Source organism: Geotrypetes seraphini, chromosome 3 (genome assembly GCF_902459505.1).
Source record: "Geotrypetes seraphini chromosome 3, aGeoSer1.1, whole genome shotgun sequence".
Classification (NCBI taxonomy): Eukaryota; Metazoa; Chordata; class Amphibia; order Gymnophiona; family Dermophiidae; genus Geotrypetes; species Geotrypetes seraphini.
The window spans coordinates 325,186,033-325,208,897 of NC_047086.1; the positions used below are offsets into that span (position 1 = coordinate 325,186,033).

At 41.5% G+C, this 22,865-nt stretch overlaps 1 protein-coding gene across 3 annotated transcripts in view; it reads left to right on the top strand.

The window, feature by feature from the left end:
• Positions 1-22,865, top strand: part of CFAP61 (cilia and flagella associated protein 61) — a 481,993-nt gene that overhangs the window by 271,679 nt on the left and 187,449 nt on the right. For all 3 annotated transcript variants that reach the window (XM_033939263.1, XM_033939265.1, XM_033939264.1), the window contains one exon: positions 18,404-18,505. In XM_033939263.1, the coding sequence (XP_033795154.1) occupies positions 18,404-18,505 (102 nt within the window). The remainder of the gene's footprint in view (positions 1-18,403; positions 18,506-22,865) is intronic.

Here is a 22,865-nt window from a genome sequence, read left to right on the forward strand (position 1 = left end):
ACTCCTGCCATTGTCCTAGCATAAGTGGGTGCACTTATATTAAGGTGTGCCTATGTAAATTTGTGCTGGTATTCTCTACCAGAATCTGGGTGTTCAGATGCTTATATCTAGGTACCCCTTACCATATTCTACTGTGTGTACATCCATGCTATCTATATTAGTCACAGCCCTGGTAATTACCATACACTAACTGCAAGACGCAGTCCACATCCATAACCTTCCCATTTCCCACCACATTCTACTCGTAGGATATGCATTAGCAAGGGAATTAAAACATACAGCCATGCCAGCACAGTAACGATTACCACAACCATGCATTAACAGTTGTCATGCTCTAATTCATGCAGCAACTGCTTATGGCACTTTAATAAAGGTGGTACCCTAATATGAGCTTTATTTCAACATAATGGCATTTTGTTTAAAATGATTACCATGCCATACAGTGAGTTTCTGAAGCCACATCTGGCTCTTTTAAAGTAGACTGGAGCTACAAGTTCTGTTTCAAAGGTAGAAAATAAGATGTGTGAATATGGCTCTGTGAGCCTCAGCTGGCTGCTGCAGTGGCTTACTTGGTGTTAAAGGTTAAGTGCCACTGCTATAATTGTAATTTTTAAGAAGACTAATAAAAATAGACCACTCGTAGAATAAGAGAACATTTTTACAAAGAGAATATTTTTATAACAAGAATTAATTTCCAAGGAAAGGAACATGCCAGGTTTTGAAAACATGCTCTCGGAAGAGAAATTTATAAAGCAGGATTAATATGTACCTGATTTCACAGTTTGCACAGGAACTTTTTTAAAGATAGGATGTCTGCCTGTGGGATCTTAGAGGACAATTTTCAAAATCATGATACAGGGGAAAAGCACTTTAAACATGTAATGTGGTTGTTTGAAACTATCCCTCCCTTAATGGATCTAAAATTATTGCATTGTTAAATTTTGTTAGATGTACTATGCAAAGGCATTCCTGGGAGGGGAAGGGAGGTTAGGTCAGAGGAGATTCCATTTTCTAATCTATGGGGTTAATACTATAAAATAGGTGCCAACATTTACGCAATGATTACCCACACAAATTAGTCTTCCCAACTGCAGTAAACAATAAGACACGGTCTTGCTGTTTAATAATAATAATAATAATATTTTATTTTGTATACCGCCATACCCAGGGAGTTCAAGGCGGTTCACAACAGATAGATGAATTACATACAGTGCGATTAGAAAAAAAAGAAGAACATAACAAGGCAATCGTAGGGTCAAACTCATTTACATTAACAGTTTAGGTGAGGGAAGGGCTAAATACGGGGTACATACAGTGTGTGCTGTAGTAGGACACAATTGAGCTTAAGAGAGGGGGGAACAAAGCATATTAGATGGAAAAAGGGGGGGAGCAACAAACTTAGAAGGGGGGCGGGCGGAAAAGTAAGGAAGAGGAGAGGGGGGGTTGAGATGGGGGTAAGGGGGGCATTAAGGGATAGGTCTGTTGCAAAGAAGGGTTTTAATCTGTTTTCTAAGGTGGAGAAGGGGAAACGTTACGGCGGAAGAGAGGAGCGTTAGGGGAAGATAAGCTTGACTGATTTTCAATATTAAGACAAACTGATATGAAAATTTATACATCACTAAGTTTGTGAAATTGATAGATATGAACATTTGAAAGTGCATTGGGTTAAGTGTAAGATATATACTGAAGGTATTTTTTGCCTGTGATGTTAATTTACCCTTTAAAGTCAGAGGATAATTTCCCCTAACGGGTTCTGAGGCTTTTTTCTCAAGTTTAAACAAGAGCAGATTGCCTGTATGTAATTACTGTTCCTTTTGCTCTCAGCCTTATATACATGGTAGTAAATAGTGAAGTTCCCAAAGGGTCTGTGCTAGGACTGCTGCTTTTTAACATATTTATCAGCGATCTAGAGATGAGAATAACAAGTGAAATAATTAAATTTGTTGATGACACAAAATTGTTCAAAGTTGTTAGATCGCAAGAGGATTGTGAAAAATTGCAAGAGGACTTTGGGAGACTGGACATCAAAATGGCAGATGACGTTTAATGTGAGCAAGTGCAAAGTGATGCATGTGGAAAACAGGAACCTGAACTACAGCTATGTAATGCAGGGTTCCACATTAGGAGTCACTGCCCAGGAAAAGGATCTAAGTGTCATTACTGAGAATACGTTAAAATCCTCAGCTGAATGCGCGGCGGCAGCTAAGAAAGCAAATAGAATGTTAGGAATTATCAGGAAAGGAATGGAAAACAAAGATAAAAATGTTATAATGCCCTTATATCACTCTCTGGTATGGCCATACCTCAAATACTGTGTGCAATTTTAGTCACCGTATCTCAAAAAAGATATAGCGGAATTAGAAAAGATGCAGAGAAGGGTGACAGAAATGATAAAAGAGATGGGATAACTTCTATATGAGGAAAGGCTAAAGAAGCTAGGGCTAGAGCTTTGAGAAAAGACAGCTCAGGGGTGATATGATAGAGATTGATAAAATACCGAATGGAGTGGAAAGGATAGATGTGGATCGCTTGTTTACTGTTTCCAAAAATACTAGGACTAGGGGGCATGCGATGAAGCTACTAAGTAGTAGATTTAAAACAAACCAGAGAAAATATTTCTTATCCCAGGACAAGCAGGTAGCATATTCTCACATGTGGGTGACATCATCCACAGAGCCTGGTATGGATAATGTAAAAGTGTACTGTCATTTTAAGCTTTAGAAAGCTTTAAGACTGCCCACACCACGCATGCACAAGTGCCTTCCTGTTTGACCTCAGCTTGCGAGATCATCAATTTTTCATTTTCTGCGGAGTGAAGAGCACATATCTAAACTTTGTCTAGTCAAGTTGCCTTCCTGCTTCATATTTTTTAATAATTTCTTTCATTCTTTTTTGTTATTTGTTTTTCTTATAGATCCTTTACAATTTCAATTAAATTTCTTTGTTTCCATTTTTGGGGCCTGTGGGCATTTTTGAAGCCTTTGTCCCCACCGATGGTGTTGACAGCTTTTCAGCCTTTTTATCACTCGATCTGTGCTGCTTTGTCTTCCTGCTGGATCTCTTCCTGATCTTCCAGGGCTAAAAAAACCCCAGTAATGCCTTACTAAACAAATAAATGCCTTACTAAACAAATGTTTTATTCTTTTTGTTACTGCATTTTATTTCTGTAAGATATTAGACCTGGGATTGGGTACCCAGCAAGTTGAACTTTTTCTGTGGTACCGATTCCTAGTAGTACCAGTGCATTGATGTCAACTTCTTCCACATCAACATCATCAAGCGTCATAGGCATATCTTGCATCAAGTCTCTTGAAGCATGCCTCTCCTCAATGCCATCAGTGCAGGCTGTCATTTCTGAAGTATGCCTCTTCTTGTGGTTACCAATTCTTCGATAACCTGCTGCACCTATGGCACCAGCTGCACAGCATACCGTACCGGTGCCTCCTTTCCACTGATAGATCTTCTGAGTGATATCGATTCCCTTCGGTATCAGAGAGCATCGACAATTCACCAATATCATCACCAGCATCACTGGCATTTTCAGCATTGAGTCTCTCGATGCATGCCTATCATCGATGTCATCATTCACCGATGCAGGCTGTCAGTTCTGAAATGCACTGCCCCTTGGGGTTTCCAACACTTTGACATCTGTGGCTTCAAAGCTCTTAGTACCAGTGCAATCTTTCATTGTATGCAGAGCATCTGTATGGTAAACGGCTGGCCATCAGATTACAGTAATTTTGGCTTCAATGCCCCCTATTTTTACAGTCGGTACTGACATAGCTTTCTTAGCATCAGACTCTGCTTGGTACCAATTCATCCTGTATTATTTCCTACATCGAGACTCGGTACTGACACTATGCTTACCTCAGTACCATTGCTGCTCCTGTATCTTCATTCTCAATGATCGATACCGGTGCTTCCATTGTCTCCCTCGGTACCAGTCTAACCTCAGCAGAATACAATCTTGTCCTGGAGTTGATAAACTGCAATGGTCACATTAGTTTTTGCTTGTTAAATCCACTTGAAAGCCTCCAGCTCCAGAGTCTATGCAACGGCACCACCAGGATGTAACGGTCAGACTATGGATAAGTTTGGATGCCGTCTTTGCCAGACCTATATGTTGGCTAACAGAGTTTTCAATCTCAACTGCTCTATGTCCTTTTATCTCAGACAGCTCATACAAAACTTGGCTGGTTTTGAGCAGTATACAGTGTTCCCCCGTTTGCGGTTGGCGGTTCGTGGTCCCGGTCATTCGCGGTATTTTCCGACCGCAAACCGCCAACAAGGAGAGAGCAGTGGGAGAGGCAGGAGAGAGCAGCTGGAGCGCCGTGAGTGCAGGAAATCACTCGCGGTATGCTCCGATCGCCTCTTCCTGCACTAAGTCGGGCCTTATCCAATCAGGAGCTGCTTTGACACGCAGCTCCTGATTGGATAAGGCCCGACTTAGTGCAGGAAGAAGTGGTCGGAGCGTACCGCGAGTGATTTCCTGCACTCGCAGTGCTCTGGCTGCTCTCCTGCTGCCCTATCCCGCTGCCCTTGTCAGGCTCCCCCATGAAAAACCGTATTTGCGATTTTTTTGAGATTCGCGGGGGTTCCTGGAACGGAACCCCGTGAATATTGGGGGAGTACTATATTCCATTTCATCACCTGCCAGAAATTTCCATACTTCAGTTGACTGGGAAGAGGTGTCCCTTCATGGGTGTAGAGTCTACTAATCATGAAACACCTCTGCTGCTTCTTTCTGTAAAGATGGATCTCCTATTCTTCCCATCATAACAACTCAATTTCTCACCATGCCAAGCTTCTGAACAGAGGGATCCACTCAGGGTGTAGAGCCTGTTAAGCTTGGATCTCCTTATCTGTTTGAAAACATTTTTATAATTCATTTGACTTTGTCTCTGTTCACAACACTCCTTTTTACCAACTGTCTCCACTCTGGGTGTAGAGCCTATAAGTGGATTAATTTATCTTTTGCAGCTCTCTGCTACAACAGCTCCTGCTCTCCATAATGTTCTGCATTGAAGTCTTCTATTGCACCTACAGTGCACCTCATTCAGCCATTACATTTTGATGAACCTCCCTGGTAGATTCTTGCATCACCTCTTCACAATCTGTCAAAGATGTTATGTTTCACAGCTGTGAAATATTTCTCCCCATCGCCATGCCTCCACCGTCAATTTCCTCTCTCTTCAGAATTGGACTACTACTGTACCATCAATGTTGCTATCCTTGTCAAATAGATCAATGGGATGTTCTCCATACTTTATTGAGGTTTCTATACTCCCCCCCCCCAAAAAAAAAAGCCCCACAAAAAACCAGACAATAGAAGAAAATTCCAATTCATTCGTCATTCTAATGAGCATGGAGGTCTGGGAGTGGCTGTAGGGTAGGAGGAAGCCACTAACACATCCTATTAAGGCTGATATTATACCTTTCAAGCCTTACTTGCAAACATATCTGGTCTAGCTGCAAAATTTCTAGATCTTTCATTTCATGATACTTTACATATTCCTTTGTAGCTACTTGTACCTATTATGTAGCATGTCATAATGCTATCGTCACAGTTCTATCTGTTATTTCCAGTTGATAACTTTCTCTATTACAAGTCTTACCTCATTTTTTATATGTCTGTCATATATTCCTCTACTTCATGGCTCACTACTTAAAAAAACAACAACAAAAAAATACAAACTCACCCCAGGAGGATGGTGTGACTCACTGGTGGAGTTGCTGCCCTATACCCAAGGGTTGTGCAATTGGGTCCCAGTGGTGTTCCTTGTGACTCTATGCAGGTCACTAAACACAAATGACAGGATGCCCTACAATGACTCCTTTAAGAACATAAAAGCATAAGAATAGCCTTACTGGGTCAGACCAATGGTCCATCAAGCCCAGTAGCTCGTTCTCATGGTGGCCAATCCAGGTCACTAGTACCTGGCCAAAATCCAAGGAGTAGCAATATTCCATGCTACCAGTACAGGGCAAGCAGTGGCTTCCCCTATGTCTTTCTCAATAACAGACTATGGACTTTTCCTCCAGGAACTTGTCCAAACCTTTCTTAACACCAGCTATGCTATCCGCTCTTACCACATCCTCTGGCAATATGTTCCAGAGTTTAACTATTCTCTGAGTGATAAAAAATGTCCTCCTATTGGTTTTAAAAGTATTTCCCTGTAATCTCATTGAGTGTCCCCTAGTCTTTGTAATTTTGACGGAGTGAAAAATCGATCCCCTTGTACAGTTTCTATAGACTCAATAATGTATACAATTAATCCAACAATTAAAATATTAGGAGTTGTTATTGATCAATATCTGACCATGAAAAGCAAGTAGATGCCATGGTACAAAAGGGTTATTATACATTATGGAAGCTGCGTACCATAAAACCATATTTTGAGTTTTCTGCTTTCAAACTTCTAGTTCAATCATTGTTACTGAGTCTTTTTGACTATTGCAATATAGACTGTTTAACATGCACTAAGAAAGAGATGGCTAGGCTTAGATTAATTCAGAATATGGCGGTGAAATTGATTTATGGCTTGAAGAAATATGATCATGTGACACCCTTCTACTGCGAGTTGCACTGGCTTCCGGTGGAAGTTCACGTTTTGTTTAAGTTGGGTTGTCTTTGCTATAAAGTCATGTATGTTATTGCTCCAATCTATATGACTGATAGATTAATTATAGCATCTTATAAACACAGAAGAGGATCACATGCTTTGTTTATTTTTCCATCTGCTCAAAGTTAGAAGCAATGTTCTGAGCTAAATTTTCAAATGATGAGTGATGAGTTGGGTCACTTTGAAACAGAGATTAAGCTGAATCTGGCAGCAATTCTTATCCATTTGGTGTACTTTGACTCTCTCTGTGTTACAGTATATAGCAATTCTTGGTGAGCAGATGAGTCTAAAGTGCAGATGCCTAGGTTTTATGGTGGGCGCTGTTAGCTGCGATTCTTTAAACAGTGCCTAAGCATGATTGACATGTGTCTGGCACTATTTTTATTTATTTATTCAATTATTTCTATACTAGTCTTATAGCCCGTTACATTAATGGGCATATGTGTGTGTGTGTGTCTATCTTTATTTCTTTCTCTCTCTCTCCTTAGCCTGTTTCTGTATTTCTGTTTTTCTTTCTTTCTGTCTTTCTTTTTGCTCGGCTGTCCACCACCACTCCTTGCCTGCTCCCCACGCAGCCATAGGGAAATCCTTCTTAGTTTCCTGCCCTTCCAGCACTTTACAGTGATTTAATTCTCTCTGCAGTTCTTCTCCAAGCACTGTCAGGAAACAAAGATGGGGCGACGGAGTCACTAATGATGTGAGCAGGGCCCCCAGCTCCCCCTCTCCCGCTGTCCCCCCCCAAGGAAACCACCCCCCTGCCCAAGATGAAAAAGTCCATCCATACTTCACCCAACCAAGCATTCCACATAGTCATTCACAGTCAGCTGCATGTCTGTCCATCGTCAGGGGGAGAGAGGGAGAAGGAACTCCAAACCACTGAATATCCACAAAGGGCTACCAAATCCACCACCGACACATATACCCCTCGCCCAAATAACAAAATAACATGCTCAACCAAACAGGCACTCTCTGAGCCGATGCGCCCGATCGAGCCTGAAAGGCCCCATGGCCGCCGATAGCAGTAGCTAAGTCTGTGAGTCAGGGATCGTTTCAGGTAAGCTGATCAGGGACAGTCTTCAGCGGCTCGGAGCCCTCCTCCCAGCAGCCGCTGCCAGCGCCGTGAGAGGGAGCAGGGCCTGGGCAGATGAGAGGAGCCGCTGCAGCGTCTAAAGAAACTTCGGCTGGTAGGGCCCTATTGCATGAGGTGGACACGCATGCGCACTCGTGCCGCCACATCCCGACAGATCAGGGATCAGGGAACACGCGGCGTGAGTGCACATGCGCGCTTAGCATTTTATTATTATAGACTATTCTCCCAAGGGAGCTCAGAACAGTTTACATGAATTTATTCAGGTACTGAAAGCATTTTCCCTATCTGTCCCAGCAGGCTCACAATCTAGCTAATGTACCTGGGGCAATGGGGAGATTAAGTGACTTGCCCAGGGTCACAAGGAGCAGCGTGGGTTTGAACCCACAACTGCAGAGTGCTGAGGCTGTATCTTTAACTACTGTGTCACACTTTCCCCTTATAGGCATCTGCTGATTGAGGCACCATTTACAGAATTTGGCCCCAAAAGTATTAGACAATAATTTCTTTACTTAACTAAATTTTTATATGTGTTCTTCTCTGTACTTTTATTTTTACTTAAATATTTTGACCAAGTACTTTGATCAACACCTTGTATATGTATAAAAAGGTTTTCATATGTGTACAAAATATGTAAGTTATGACTAAAGAAGAGAAAGAGAGCAGAGCCATGAATGTAAATAACATTAGACTAAGAATGAGAAGAGACAGAACCAGAGGTCCATCACGCCCAGCAGTCTGCTCACGCTGCGGCCCATCAGGTCCAGGACCTGTATAGTAATCTATCTATACCCTTCTATCCCCTTTTCCTTCAGGAAATTATCTAATCCCTTCTTGACCCCAAAACCGTACTCAGTCCTATCACACCCTCTGGAAGCATATTCCAGGTGTCCATCACCCTTTGGGTGAATAACTTCCTAGCATTGGTTCTGAATCTGTCCCCTCTTAATTTTTCCGAATGCCCTCTCGTTCTTGTAGTTTTTGAAAGTTTGAAGAATCTGTCCCTCTCCACTTTCTCTATGCCCTTCATGATCTTGTAAGTCTCTATCATGTCCCCTCTAAGTCTCCGCTTCTCCAGGGAAAAAAGCCCCAGTTTTTCTAATCTTTCAGCATATGAAAGGTTTTCCATACCTTTTATCAATCGTGTCACTTTTTTCTGAACCCTCTTGACTATCGCCATATCCTTCTTAAGGTACGGTGACCAATATTGGACGTAGAACTCCAGATGCGGGCGCACCATTGCCCGATACAACGGCAGGATATCTTCTTTCGTTCTGGTTGTAATACCTTTCTTGATAGTATCCAGCATTCTATTCGCCTTCTTAGAGGCCGCTGTGCACTGTGCCAACGGCTTCATTGTCTTGTCCACCATTACCCCCAAGTCCTTTTCTTGGGTACTTTCACCCATTACCTGCCCTCCCATCGTATAGCTGTACTTCGGGTTTCTGTTTCCTACATGCAAGACTTTACATTTCTCTACATTAAACTTCATCTGACGGAGGATATGCATGCATATATAACATAATATAGGTGTTAGGCTGTGCAAAACAGTTTTTCAAAGGTGAGTGCTACAGTTCCTGGCAGTAAAAGTGACACCTGCCAAAACAGTTTTTGTATTAGAAACTCTAGGCAATAATTTAAAACATAGAAACATAGAAAAATAACGGCAGAAAAGGCTATAGCCCATCAAGTCTGCCCACACTGAAGACCCTCCCTCCAATTTTACCCTCTTATAGATCCCACATGCGCATCCCATTTACTCTTAAAATCTGGCATGCTGCTGGCCTTAATCACCTGCACTGGAAGTTTATTCCAATGATCGACCACTCTTTCGGTGAAGAAATACTTTCTGGTGTCGCCATGAAATTTTCCGCCCCTGATTTTTAGCGGATGCCTTCTTGTGGCCGAGAGTCCTTTAAGAAAGAAAATATCATCTTCCTCCTCGATACGACCGGTGATATATTTAAACGTCTCAATCATGTCTCCCCTCTCCCTACGTTCTTCGAGAGACTACAGCCGCAAATTATTCAGCCGCTCCTCGTATGAGAGATCCTTGAGCCCCGAGACCATCCTGGTGGCCATTCGTTGAACCGACTCAATTCTCAGCACATCTTTTCGGTAATGTGGCCTCCAGAATTGTACACAATATTCCAGATGAGGTCTCACCATGGATCTGTATAACGGCATTATGACCTCGGGCTTCCGGCTGACAAAACTTCTACGGATACACTCCAACATTTGTCTAGCCTTGGATGAAGCCTTCTCCACTTGATTGGCAGCTTTCATGTCTTCACTAATGATTACTCCTAAATCACGCTCTGCTGCAGCCCTAGCTAAGGTCTCACCATTTAGGGTGTAATTTCTGCATGGATTTCTGCTGCCAAGGTGCATGACCTTACATTTCTTAGCGTTGAAGTTAAGTTGCCAAGTCGAGGACCAATGTTGGCAACTTAACTTCAACGCTAAGAAATGTAAGGTCATGCAGGGGAAGCTTATTACATTTTTTTTATGTTTAAATCTGTTTAATTAAATTTTCAAGAACCAACCAGTATACAAACACTCAAAACAAAAGCAATACACAGCAAACAAAACCCTGCCCACCCACCCACCAACCACTCCCTCCCCCACCCTCCCCGGGAACAGCCACACCACCAAACAAATCATGTGAATATATCAGTATAATAAGCGACTTCTAGCTGTGGGCGACAAAGTAGAACAGAAAGGCATCCAACAATGAAGAAATAAAGTACCCTGCTTAGAGTCCAGGTCTGGAATAGCCTGGCGTTCATAACCCACCAGATGAATCATATGGGTCCGCCAGTGAGAGACAGCAGGAGTCTGCGGAGTCAACCAACATTGTAAAATAGTCTTAATACCCACAAAAATGGCCCTCTGAACAAAGGCAGCAACACCCGGTTTAACCGGGACCAGAGAAAACTTCAAAGTAAAAAGAAAAGTCACTGTAGGGGTCCAAGAGCATTTCCAAAGAGACTGGATCAGGAGGCCGATACGCCGCCAATAAGCACGAATACCAGGACATAACCAAAACATATGCCCCAGGGTTGCATTACATTTTTTTTAATATGAATGTTAGGCAAAAAAAGTTTATCACAGCTGGCATACATATTTTTGCCAATGTTAAAAAAGCATATTTGCTTCAGTGGGAGCCTAATGGAAGCCAAGGTGGCATAGCAGTGTTATGGCCAGGAGAACAATTTTGTGCAGAATAGCTCATCCTCATGCTTATTCAAAATACCTTTTTTCAAGCTGTGCCAAATATATTCACAAAATCTCTGTAAAATAACTGCCTTTATGAAAGTTACCATTGAAGATTTTTAAAAAAATTATTTTTGTCTTTGCCTTCCAGAGTCCAAAAAGATCTTGGGTAAATTCAATACAATGTGCATATTCAAATCAGAGAATAAATGCAAACTAATTTGTACAAATAACTTTTGCTATGCTAAGAACATAAAAATATTAAAACAAACATGTACCCTCTAGTCTCTCAGTTTCCAAATGCCAATCACTTAGAAGCATAAGTAGCACTTAAAGTTATATGTTTTATAATGTTCATAAATTGGAACACCGACTATATCCTGAAATCTTTTCATATTAATGAATTGGAAACATGACCGTCACTTCTTCAAGGACACTGATGTTTAGACTTCATTTTGTAGCTGTCCTCTAGCAGCATCAGGCAATGAAACCCAATACCTGTGACTTATTTCCCTGGATACTCTAATCCCTCCCTGCTTTACAAGTGTCTGTGAGTTGTTCTTTCCTTTTGTATCCAAGGCAACATGAAATCCCTACTGGAATTATATACTCTGCTAAAATGCAGGTGTGCATGCTTCATTTTCATTGGTTTGAGACCCAACTGGAACACTTTTTTGTTTTCAGAATAATGACCCCTGATACCAGGCACATTCTTCAAAATGATGTTAAGCATTTAAAAATATACATATATTAATATGATTATATAGTCTAGTTAAGGCATGAAGCATTTAGTTTTCAGTAGAATTCATGTTCTACTATTTAAAAGTTGTTTTCAATCAGAAAGCAAATTACAAATTTAAAGAACCATCTTAGGTTTCTTTATGGTAGGAAACATTATTGAGAAAATAATTGCAGGTTCTGGTAAGCTAACCATTCATTTGTTAAACCAGTGAGATTTAAAGATGATCATTTTCTGCACTAGAAACAGTGTAAGAAATAAATCTGTTGAACACTTTGGCCCAATATTAAAAATAATTTAATTAGACAGGAGAGGCTTCTGCCCAGTTAAACCATACTGGTTGGTTCAACTGCTAATATTCAGCAGCCATTTAATCAGATAGCACTACTAAATATTAGAACATAAGAACATAAGAACATAAGCAGTGCCACTGCTGGGTCAGACCACAGGTCCATCCCGCCCAGCAGTCCGCTCCCGCGGCGGCCCAACAGGTCACGACCTGTCTGAATCACCCCTTGGTTTCAGTACCCTACGATCCCTTTGTCCCTCAGGAATCCGTCCAATCCCTGTTTGAATCCCTGTACTGTATTCTGCCTGGTCACTTCCTCCGGGAGCGCATTCCATGTGTTCACGACCCTTTGGGTGAAGAAAAACTTCCTTGCATTTGTCTTGAACCTATCCCCCTTCAGTTTCTCCGAGTGCCCCCTCGTACCTGTTGTCCCTCTCAGTCTGAAGAACCTGTCCCTATCCACCCTCTCTATGCCTCTCAGGATCTTGAAGGTCTCTATCATATCTCCCCTGAGCCTTCTTTTTTCCAGAGAGAAGAGACCCAGCTTATCCAGCCTCTCGGCGTATGGGCAGTTTTCCAGCCCTCTTACAAGCTTCGTTGCTCTCCTTTGGACTCTCTCAAGTACCGCCATGTCCTTCTTGAGGTGTGGCGACCAATACTGAACGCAGTATTCCAGGTGCGGGCGCACCATCGCCCGATATAGTGGCATGATGACTTCCCGCGTCCTGGTTGTGATACCCTTCTTTATGATGCCCAGCATCCTGTTGGCTTTTTTTGACGCTGCTGCGCACTGTGCGGATGGCTTCATTGATGCATCCACCAGCACACCCAAGTCTCTCTCAAGTCCGCTGTCTCCCAGCAGTGCCCCCCCCATTTTGTAGTTGAACAACGGGTTCTTGTTTCCTATATGCATGACCTTGCATTTCTCAACGTTAAAGCGCATTTGCCATTTGTTTGCCCAGTCTTCCAGCTTGTCCAGGTCCCTTTGCAGGTCCTCACATTCCTCCCTGGTCCTAACCCTGCCGCAGAGTTTGGTATCGTCCGCAAATTTTATAACTTCGCATTTTGCCTCCGTTTCCAGGTCGTTGATAAATATGTTGAAGAGCAATGGCCCCAGCACCGATCCCTGCGGCACACCGCTCGTGACTCCCCGCCGGTCAGAATATTGGCCCTTCACTCCGACCCTCTGCAGTCTACCCGACAGCCAGTGCTTGATCCATCTGTGTACATCCCCGCCCACCCCGTGGTTCCACAGCTTCTTAAGCAGCCTTTCATGTGGCACCTTGTCAAAAGCCTTTTGAAAATCGAGGTAAATGATGTCTATGGGTTCCCCTTTGTCCACTGTGCCCAATGTTGGGGAGGTCTGGGGATGGAGCTGATGCAGACCCAGAAGTTATCTAGACACCACAGATACAGGTAACCAGGTATATTAGGCCGCATTTAATACAATCCTAATCTAATCTAATCTAAACCTTAAGTTTATATACCGCATCATCTCCATGAGAATGGAGCTTGACACGGTTTACAAGAACTTAAAATAGTGGGTAGAGAAGAAGAAAAAGGATTACATGAACTTATGTGTAGAAGGGGTGAGAGAAAGGGGGGAAGGATAGAGCTACAATTTGCTGAAAAGCCTAACTATGTCCGATTATATCCTTGTACATATGGGCACTTCCAGCACCTAGATTTTCAGTGCCAGTTCCTGTATCAATGTCGGCACTGAACATCTGGGCCTAATTCTACCAATGATGGTCAATGCTGTCATAAACGACAACTGAAGGCTGAATATCAGACTGATTGAAAATAGTTCTTTTCAGAGGCTATTATCGACATAGACATAATACAAAAACAGAACAGTTTGCTAATGTGTTTTGTAGTAGGAGAGACAGCATAACTGATTTTGTTCACTCTGAGAGATTGAAAGAGACACATGATTTTTATTTTTTATTTTTTTTGCTTTGTTATAGATAAGGCTGTAAATATTCAGCCAACTGTCAAATGCATCAAGTTATACAAATAATTTATTCATATAACTTTATGCAAATTTTCAGCCAGGCAGTTGGGTTCAAAGAATAAAAATATCACAGAAGGAAATCATGCCTGAAGAGTAGCAGAAATCATCAGGGTCAGGAAGTGAGAACCATGAAGCAAGTAGAAATGACCAAACTGATCAGGAGAACCATACTGACACTCGCTGGTGGAAGGTCAGAATTTCACAGCATCATGAGTTTCTCTAAAGCCACCTGCAAACTGGTAGTAGAATCTCATAGTTTCTCTCTTTCTCAGATTGTGATATTGACCACACCACAGAGCAGCACTGTCTTCTGTGCCCTGTATCCCATCAGTTCTCTCAAACAATGCCTGGAAATGTGTTTCTGCCGAGGACTTGAGTTATTTAAGATTCATTCAGAAGATAATGTCTACTCTCCCCTGCTTCTGCACAAGGAGCCAGTCTCAAGGACCCCCATTTCTGCACCTTAGTAATTGTGGGATAAAATATACATGACCTCACAGAAAATAAACATGTGCATGCATGGGTGGAAAGAGAGCATATATCCAAGAGGTCCAAAAAAAGCCCCTGTTTTAAGCCTCTTTTATAAATACTCCAAAGATATACAGGAAAGGTGTACGAGAAGGAATAAATATGAATACTGTTCCTCAAAATAACATCCGAATTGAATCCAGGTTCTCAAAATACCACGTGTTCTTCTGTAGGAAGAAATTTCTAAAGAATTTTATTTATATCTTTTTAAAGTGTTTTTATAGTATAAATAAAAAAATTTTAATGGACCATCATACGAAATGGACCATCATACGAATGGACCATCATCTTTTGGAGATTTGACAGCTCAATACTTCACTTATACCAAGTATTGTGATCATAGGCCCATATGCATGTTTTGCAATGTATACTACTAAGGGACCCTTTTACCTTAACTAAGCTGCAGCTTTAAAGGGCTTACCGTAGGGCACATTTAGGTGTCCCGTGGAACGTTCCAAGTTTGTGTATGCTTCCTGTGCACTAAAATTTGGGGGCTTTCTGGTTGAGGATGCAGGTCTGTGGGTGGAGAGTGGGCATGTCTGCGCTAATTGGTTAGCATACTTGCATTACTGCATGTTAACTGATTAGTGAAGGATTACCACATGAGTTGACACTGTCTACAAAAGGGGTTACACTAAGTATTCAGACAGTATGGTTTTTAATGGCTGCACACTAATGGTGACATTAGTGCATGCACAGAGAAAGGCAGGAAATAAAGCCCTGCATGAGTCAAAACAAGCAAAGGAAGTAGGGTTTGGATAAATGGTCTTCCAAAAGAGTCCAAGGAAAATCATAGAGTTTTAACAAGCCCCCACAAAAAAAGTTGTCAGAGTCCACCATTCGAGGGGGTGCTGAAATGTTCTCAGCTTAACTAAGAAGGGAATGACATGGAGCCATGAAACTTAAAAGTTATTCTACATATTCACCCCTAAGTTCAACATACTTGACACATCATGTCTGAAGTTTCTGTAACCTTTCCAAAAATACTCTGATGTCTGGTCACTGAAATACTGCTCTGCTGCTGCAATCACCTCCGTATCACTCAGAAATTGTCACCCTTTCAAACTCCTTTTAAGGTTTAGAAACAGAAAATAGTCAGATGGAGCAAAATCTGGTGAGTAGGATGGATGGTCGATGCAGTGAAACTCCAACTGCATCAAAACAACCATCATTTTGCCAAACTTGTGAGCAGGTGCATTGGCTTTCAAAAAGAGAACTCCTTTTAGTGGCTTCTCTCTCTTTTTTTCTTTCAATGTCTCCATTAATTGCCACAACAAGTTACAATAGTATTCTGTATTAACTGGCCCCTTGGAAGATAGTCAATCATTACAACACCTTCCTGATCCTAAAACATTGTGGCCATGACCTTTCCTGTTGACTTTTGGGTCTTGAATTTCTTTGATCTTGGACTGTTGCATGGACTGTTGTTTTGTCTCAGGATCATAGTGGTGTAACCATGTTCCATCATCAGTAACTAGTCATTCCAAAAAAGTTGGCACCAGCTCACTAAAAATGCTGCAAAATAAACCTGGAAGTGTCCATTCAATGTCGTTTCTCATCAGCATTCAAAATTTGGGCACCCGCTTGACTGACAGCTTCTGCATACCCAGCTGCTCATGGATTATACACCAAACATATTCCTTGGATATCTGTAGTATCTCATCAATTGTTTTAGCCAATATTCGCTGATCTGTCAAAATCAGGACATGGTCAACAATTTCAGGAGTTGACACCATTTGTGGCCTCCTAGACCTTGTTGCATTTTCGGCCTCAAAATCTCCACATTGAACATTTGCACTCCATTTCTTTACTGTGGAGTATGATGGCCATTTGTCACTCAATGTTTGCATCATACATTCATAGATTTCCTTTGGAGTTTTCTTCTGCATAAATAGGAACTAAATGATGGCTCAGAGTTCCACACTTAAAAATCCCACACTTTTCGTTGACATGGTTCAATCAGTGGTCTGAAACGACATCAAAACATTGCATTAAGATTCTGCAAATTGGCACTTTGCAAAATAAAATAACACTTTTTTCAGCTACAATAGCAAAATAATGCTCAGAATGTACAAAAAACTGACTTAGGACTGTGTTTTGACACTTAAAAGCTTGCGTCAGGAGTCATGATCTCTTGTAGACTGTGGCAAAGGTATACAGTATTAATAGATAACTGTGTTCTGCGACAGTACTTGGCCATAGAAACAAAAATTAGAAAATTAGATATTTTACTACTATGCTAAAAATGGCCTTGGAGCTCCTAAAAGACCCACCTAAGGGCACACTAAAACTACTTCCTACCACATTCTAGTTAAAGGACTCCTAAGGGCTCCTTTTACTAAGGTGTGCTAACGTTATTAGTGCGCACTTACGATTAGCGCGTGCAAACCACTCACTAAACAAATACTAACGCAAGCTCTATGGAGGCATTTAGCGCTAAACATGCACTAAAACCGCTAGCGCACCTTAGTAAAAGGAGCCCTAAGTGTCCGAATTCAAACACCAGCTTTTACAAAGCCACAGCAGAGGTTTTTACTATGGGCCGGCAAGGTAAATGCTCTGATACTCATAGAATTCCAGTGAGTGTCAGAGCATTTACCTCACTGGCACACGGTAGAAACCTCTACTATGGCTTTATAAAAGGAGCCCAAAGTTATTTTCTTATATAAAAAAGGAGCAATACTTAGCTTCCATGTGTAATAGTTGCCAATTGTCTTCAAATATATCTGACATTTTGGAAATGTGTGACTACATATACGTATCAATAAATTGTAAATTTAAAAAAAATGTATGGATCAATATATTCAGCCCGCAGCAGTCAGGTATTGAATATTAGGTGTTGGGCTGTACCCAAATACAAGTGCTGAATATCCAGGTATAATGTGGCAATGTTCAGACCAGAACCCACATAGCTAGTCAGGTAGGGGGTCTTTTTTACTAAGCTGTGATAAATACTAGTATACACTTGCTGCAGCTTGAAAGGGCTTACCACAGGACATGCTGAGGTGTCCCATGGTAGTTTTGCTCTGTGCACATACACCTTACATGCTAAAAAAAAAATCTTTATTTTTTCACGAAAGGAACATGTCTGGTGGTAGAGAGTGGGTGTTTCTACAATGCTGACGCACTAACTGACTAGCACATGAGCGCCTATTGCCTATAACCTAGGTCATGCACCAATCTTTTTTAACGGCCATGCATCAATGGCAACATTAACACATGGCTATTAATGCCATAAATTGGAGATTGGCCTTTTCCAGTTGCCGGAAGAAATGGCCTTAATGTGCAGGAAAGACCTAAATATGGGCATGCTTAAGCCATTTTTTCCCGCACCATTGTAAAAGAACCCCCAAATTAGGACATTTTTGTGTGTCTTAAAGTCATCCAGATAGTTATCCAGCTAGCAAACTGACCATTTAGTATGATCCGCTGTGGTAACTGTCCTGAATCCCATGGGGATTTAAAGGGCTTCGGGATCATTGCCACGTGGCAGCCGCTAGCGTGGCTTTGTAAAAGGGGTGATAAATATTGCAGCTAACTGGGTAACTTCTGGCTCCACGTATACTCCACCGCTAGGGCACCCCCAGCACTGCCCAGATAGTGCCAAGGCAATATAATGAGATTTTCAGTGGTACTATCTGGATAAGTGCCACTGAAAATCCAAGTATGACCCAGTGAGCATGACTTATCTGAGAAGGATCTGCTGATACCTAAATAACCCCCTCTTTTACAAAGCCCGATAGCGCAGGCCACTGCCATAACTGCCCCAAAGCCCATTGGGATATAAAGGGCTTTGGATCTTTTACTGCGTGGCTTTGTAAAAGGGGGTTGGGGAAAAGTCCTGCTGAATATTGGGCCATAGATAATAAATATAATAAATGAATTTTTATGTTTTTATTTTTTTTAGCCCACATCTGAAGTTTAATAATATTACATTGATTTCAACTCATGGGCTTCCAGGTAACAGGCTTTCACCCTCCAACTCTGATCGAAGATTTCTTGCAAACAGGTAAGTTTGGTTTACAAATACTAAAAAAAACAAAAAACAAAACTTGGGCATATTAGAAACTGGGAGGGTAATTTTCTTGCAAGTATGAACAATACAGTATATGCTTTAAATACAGTTTTCAAATATTTCTATGATAAAACAATCATTTAAAACTAAAATGAACACAGTGAATATGACCTATGGTGTTAAAGCGCTTTATTATTTGGATTTTAAAAGACTTGACACAACCGTGTTTCAGCCCTATGGCCTTCATCAGGAGTCTACAAATGCAAAAAAAATCCACAATAACATATATATAATAACATTTAAAAAATGCAAAGAAGTATATATTGTGTATATTTTTAAACTACAATTAAATCTACATAAATTTATCAATATATAAAAAGAAAACTACAATGAAAGTAAAAAAACTGACAACTCCAAGGACATTGAAGGAGGACATTAATATAATTTGAAAATGATTATAATAAAAGGATAGCCAATCTTTACCCTGCGACACAATAAAATTATATAGCAACTATATAACAACCATGCAATACATAAAAACATATATCAAATGTAATAGATGCACCCTCTATTGCCTAAAGGTATTGTCTTTTGTTATACTAAAACATACCTTAGTGGTAAAAGATAAACGTAATCCAAAAACTGTAACTTGCATGTGGTATCTAGAAGGTAACAACAAGTTACTTGTAATTATTGGATCATGGTGGTACTGTATATGACAAAAATAAATATATAAATTAACTAAATCCAAAAAATGTTATTAGCCAAGTGGTGGAAATGCCCACTAAAAGAACATTTCTTTAAAGTGGAGACAAAAGCCTCAACTTTATTTCATATGCAGACGGCAACCCAATGAGTTTTTTAGCCGTTCTTATTATGTATCATGGGCAAAAAAACTCCACTATTACTCCCAAATGTAATCTTTCAAAACAGAAACATATCCCACCACTATGCACAAGAAAAAGGTAAAAGAACCTAAGAAAAAGTTACACTTATCTTCACAGCTGTTATCAGAACCTGGATCGCGATCCGACGCAATGATCTTCCTGCAATAGCATATTTGGCACTGAAGTGAAGATAAGGAACTGATGTCAAAATCCAACAAGGCTCTTGTTTTGCCAATGAATGGCTGCTTCAGGGAGTACCCTCCTATTCCATCCACAATTTGACTTCACTGTAGCGCCTGATTTATAGCTCCGTGTCTCATGACATCATTTCCGCCGGAAACCCTGCTTGAAAAGGACAATACTTATAAACAAAAAATCAACAAATTAATAGAACGGTGCACCATTCAATTTTTTGGTTAAGACCATTGGGCCAGATGATATTCTGAAAATAAATGGATCTTTGTTCACTCTGGTATAATCCGGTCTTCACATCCTCCCTTCGTACTGTTATTGGAATATGGTCTAGTACAAAACAACAATGACGAGTGAGCACATCCACCTGTCTTTTATGAGTGATATTAGACCGGTATTCAAATAGTCGAGTTTTTAAACTCCTTGCAGTGTGCCCTATATAACAAAGATCACACGGGCATACTTTTGCATACACTGCTCCAATCGTTTCACATGTAGCTATACATGTCATTCTCCAGGGTTTTCTATCTGGAATGTGTATTTGATCTTCTTCACAAACCAACAAACAGTACGAGGGGGGGGGGATGTAATAGGTCCCAGACATCTGGAATGCATTGGCATCAAATGTACTGTTCACTCTCAACATCAAGCATCAGTAGAGGCCACTGGAACTCTTCCATCATCCAGCTGTATGGCTGGATTGAATGCTCACACCTAACTACATAGGCAAATATATACTAGGTTACGTTAGTATTTAAAAGAAAAGTAGGTGCTTATTTTCCTTTATATAATAGATTTCACATAGGTGTGCTGTTAAAGAATTACCCCCAAAATGTTTTGTGGTCATCGCAATGTATCTGTGCATATGTTTTCCTATGTGGACGATTTGTTGATAAAGAACACATCTTGAGAAGAGGCAGAAAGATCGATATGCACAACTATCCAGGGTTCTTTATAAAATACCCCAGGTCCAACTAGGCCCATTTCCACTATAGGAATTTATTGGATATCTGCTAGACTCTTATGACTCACAGCAGAAGATCAACAATCTTGTGGCATAGAATGTATTGAGAATATCGGGTCACATGACCTCGACAATACATGTAACTCCCCTAGCACATTTCAAAATAAGACAAGCTCAGTGGACCTGCACGCAGTGGACTAACACCACTCACAGAATATGGGATATGTACCCTTTGGGACTCTGTCCTGGTGAATGAGACAATTCAGTCTGGCAAAAATAAAAAGGGAAAGAACATTAGAATGCAAGAGTTGACATACTGGGACAGATCAAAGGTCCATCAAGCCCAGTTTCCTATTTCCAATAGTCAACCCAGGCCACAAGCATCTGTGAAGATCCCAAGAAGTAAAACCGATTTTATGATTTTAGGAATAAGCAGTGAATTTTCCAAAGTCCATCTTTATAATGGCTTATGAACTATTTTAGGAAATTATCCAAACCTTTTTAAAATCCTGCTAAGCTAACTGCTTTCACTTCATTCTCCGGCAACGTGAGTGAAGAAATATTTTCTCTGGCTTGTTTTAAATTTACTACTTAGTATCTTCATCGCATGCGCCCCTAGTCCTAGTGTTTTTGGAAACAGTGAAGAGTGAACTTTAGCCTCTCCTCATAGGGAAGTCGTTCCATTCCTTTTATCATTTTCATCACCCTTCTCTGTACCTTTTCTAATTCCGCTATGTCTTTTTTGGGATGCGGTGACCAGAATTGCACACAGTATTTGAGGTACAGATGCACCATGGAATGATACAAGGGCATTATAACATTCTAGTCTTTGTTTTCCATTCCTTTCCTGATAATTCCCAACATTCTCGTTGCTTTCTTAGCTGCCACTGAACTGATGGCTTCAATGTATCCTCAACAATTACACCTAGATCCTTCTTCTTGGTGGCAACAAACATCATGGAACTCTGCATCAAATAGCTATAGTTTGGGTTCCTCTTTCCCACATGCATCATTTTGCACTTGCTCACATAAGAACATAAGAACATAAGCAGTGCCTCCGCCGGGTCAGACCATAGGTCCATCCTGCCCGGCAGTCCGCTCCCGCGGCGGCCCAAACAGGTCACGACCTGTCTGCATCACCAGAAGGGGCTCCCTTGCCACCTTGGTTTCTCATTTAAGTCCTATCTTCCCATCGTAGTCCTAACCCTCCGGTCTTGCACATGTACGACCTGTTGGGTTTCTATACTTATTACCTGGTTAGCTTTCTATACCTGTGTTACATCCCAGCATCTCTCTCAGTATCCCACGATCCCTTTATCCCTCAGGAATCCGTCCAATCCCTGTTTGAATCCCTGTACCGTACTCTGCCTGATCACTTCCTCCGGTAGCGCATTCCATGTGTCCACGACCCTTTGGGTGAAAAAAAACTTCCTTGCATTTGTTTTGAACCTATCTCCCTTCAGTTTCTCCGAATGCCCCCTCGTACTTGTTGTCCCCTTCAGTCTGAAGAATCTGTCCCTATCCACCCTCTCTATGCCCCTCATGATCTTGAAGGTCTCTATCATATCTCCCCTGAGCCTCCTTTTTTCCAGAGAGAAGAGCCCCAGCCTATCTAATCTCTCGGCGTATGGGCAGTGTTCCAGCCCCTTTACCAGTTTCATTGCTCTCCTTTGGACTCTCTCAAGTACCGCCATGTCCTTCTTGAGGTGCGGCGACCAGTACTGAACGCAGTATTCCAGATGTGGACGCACCATCGCTCGATACAATGGCATGATGACTTCCCGCGTCCTGGTTGTTATGCCCCTCTTTATGATGCCCAGCATCCTGTTGGCTTTTTTCGAGGCTACTGCGCACTGTGCAGATGGCTTCAGTGATGCATCCACCAGTACACCCAAGTCTCTCTCAAGTCTGCTGTCTCCCAACAATGCCCCCCCCAATTTGTAGTTGAACAACGGGTTCTTTTTCCCTATATGCATGACCTTGCATTTTTCCACGTTAAAGCGCATTTGCCATTTGTTTGCCCAGTCTTCCAGCTTGTCCAGGTCCCTTTGCAGGTCCTCACACTCCTCCCTGGACCTAACTCTACCGCACAGTTTGGTATCGTCTGCAAATTTTATAACCTCGCACTTTGCCTCCTTTTCCAGGTCATTGATAAATATGTTGAAGAGTAACGGCCCCAGCACCGATCCCTGTGGCACACCGCTCGTGACTCCCTGCCAGTCAGAATATTGGCCCTTCACTCCGACCCTTTGCAGTCTACCCGACAACCAGTGCTTGATCCATCTGTGCACATCCCCTCCAACCCCGTGGT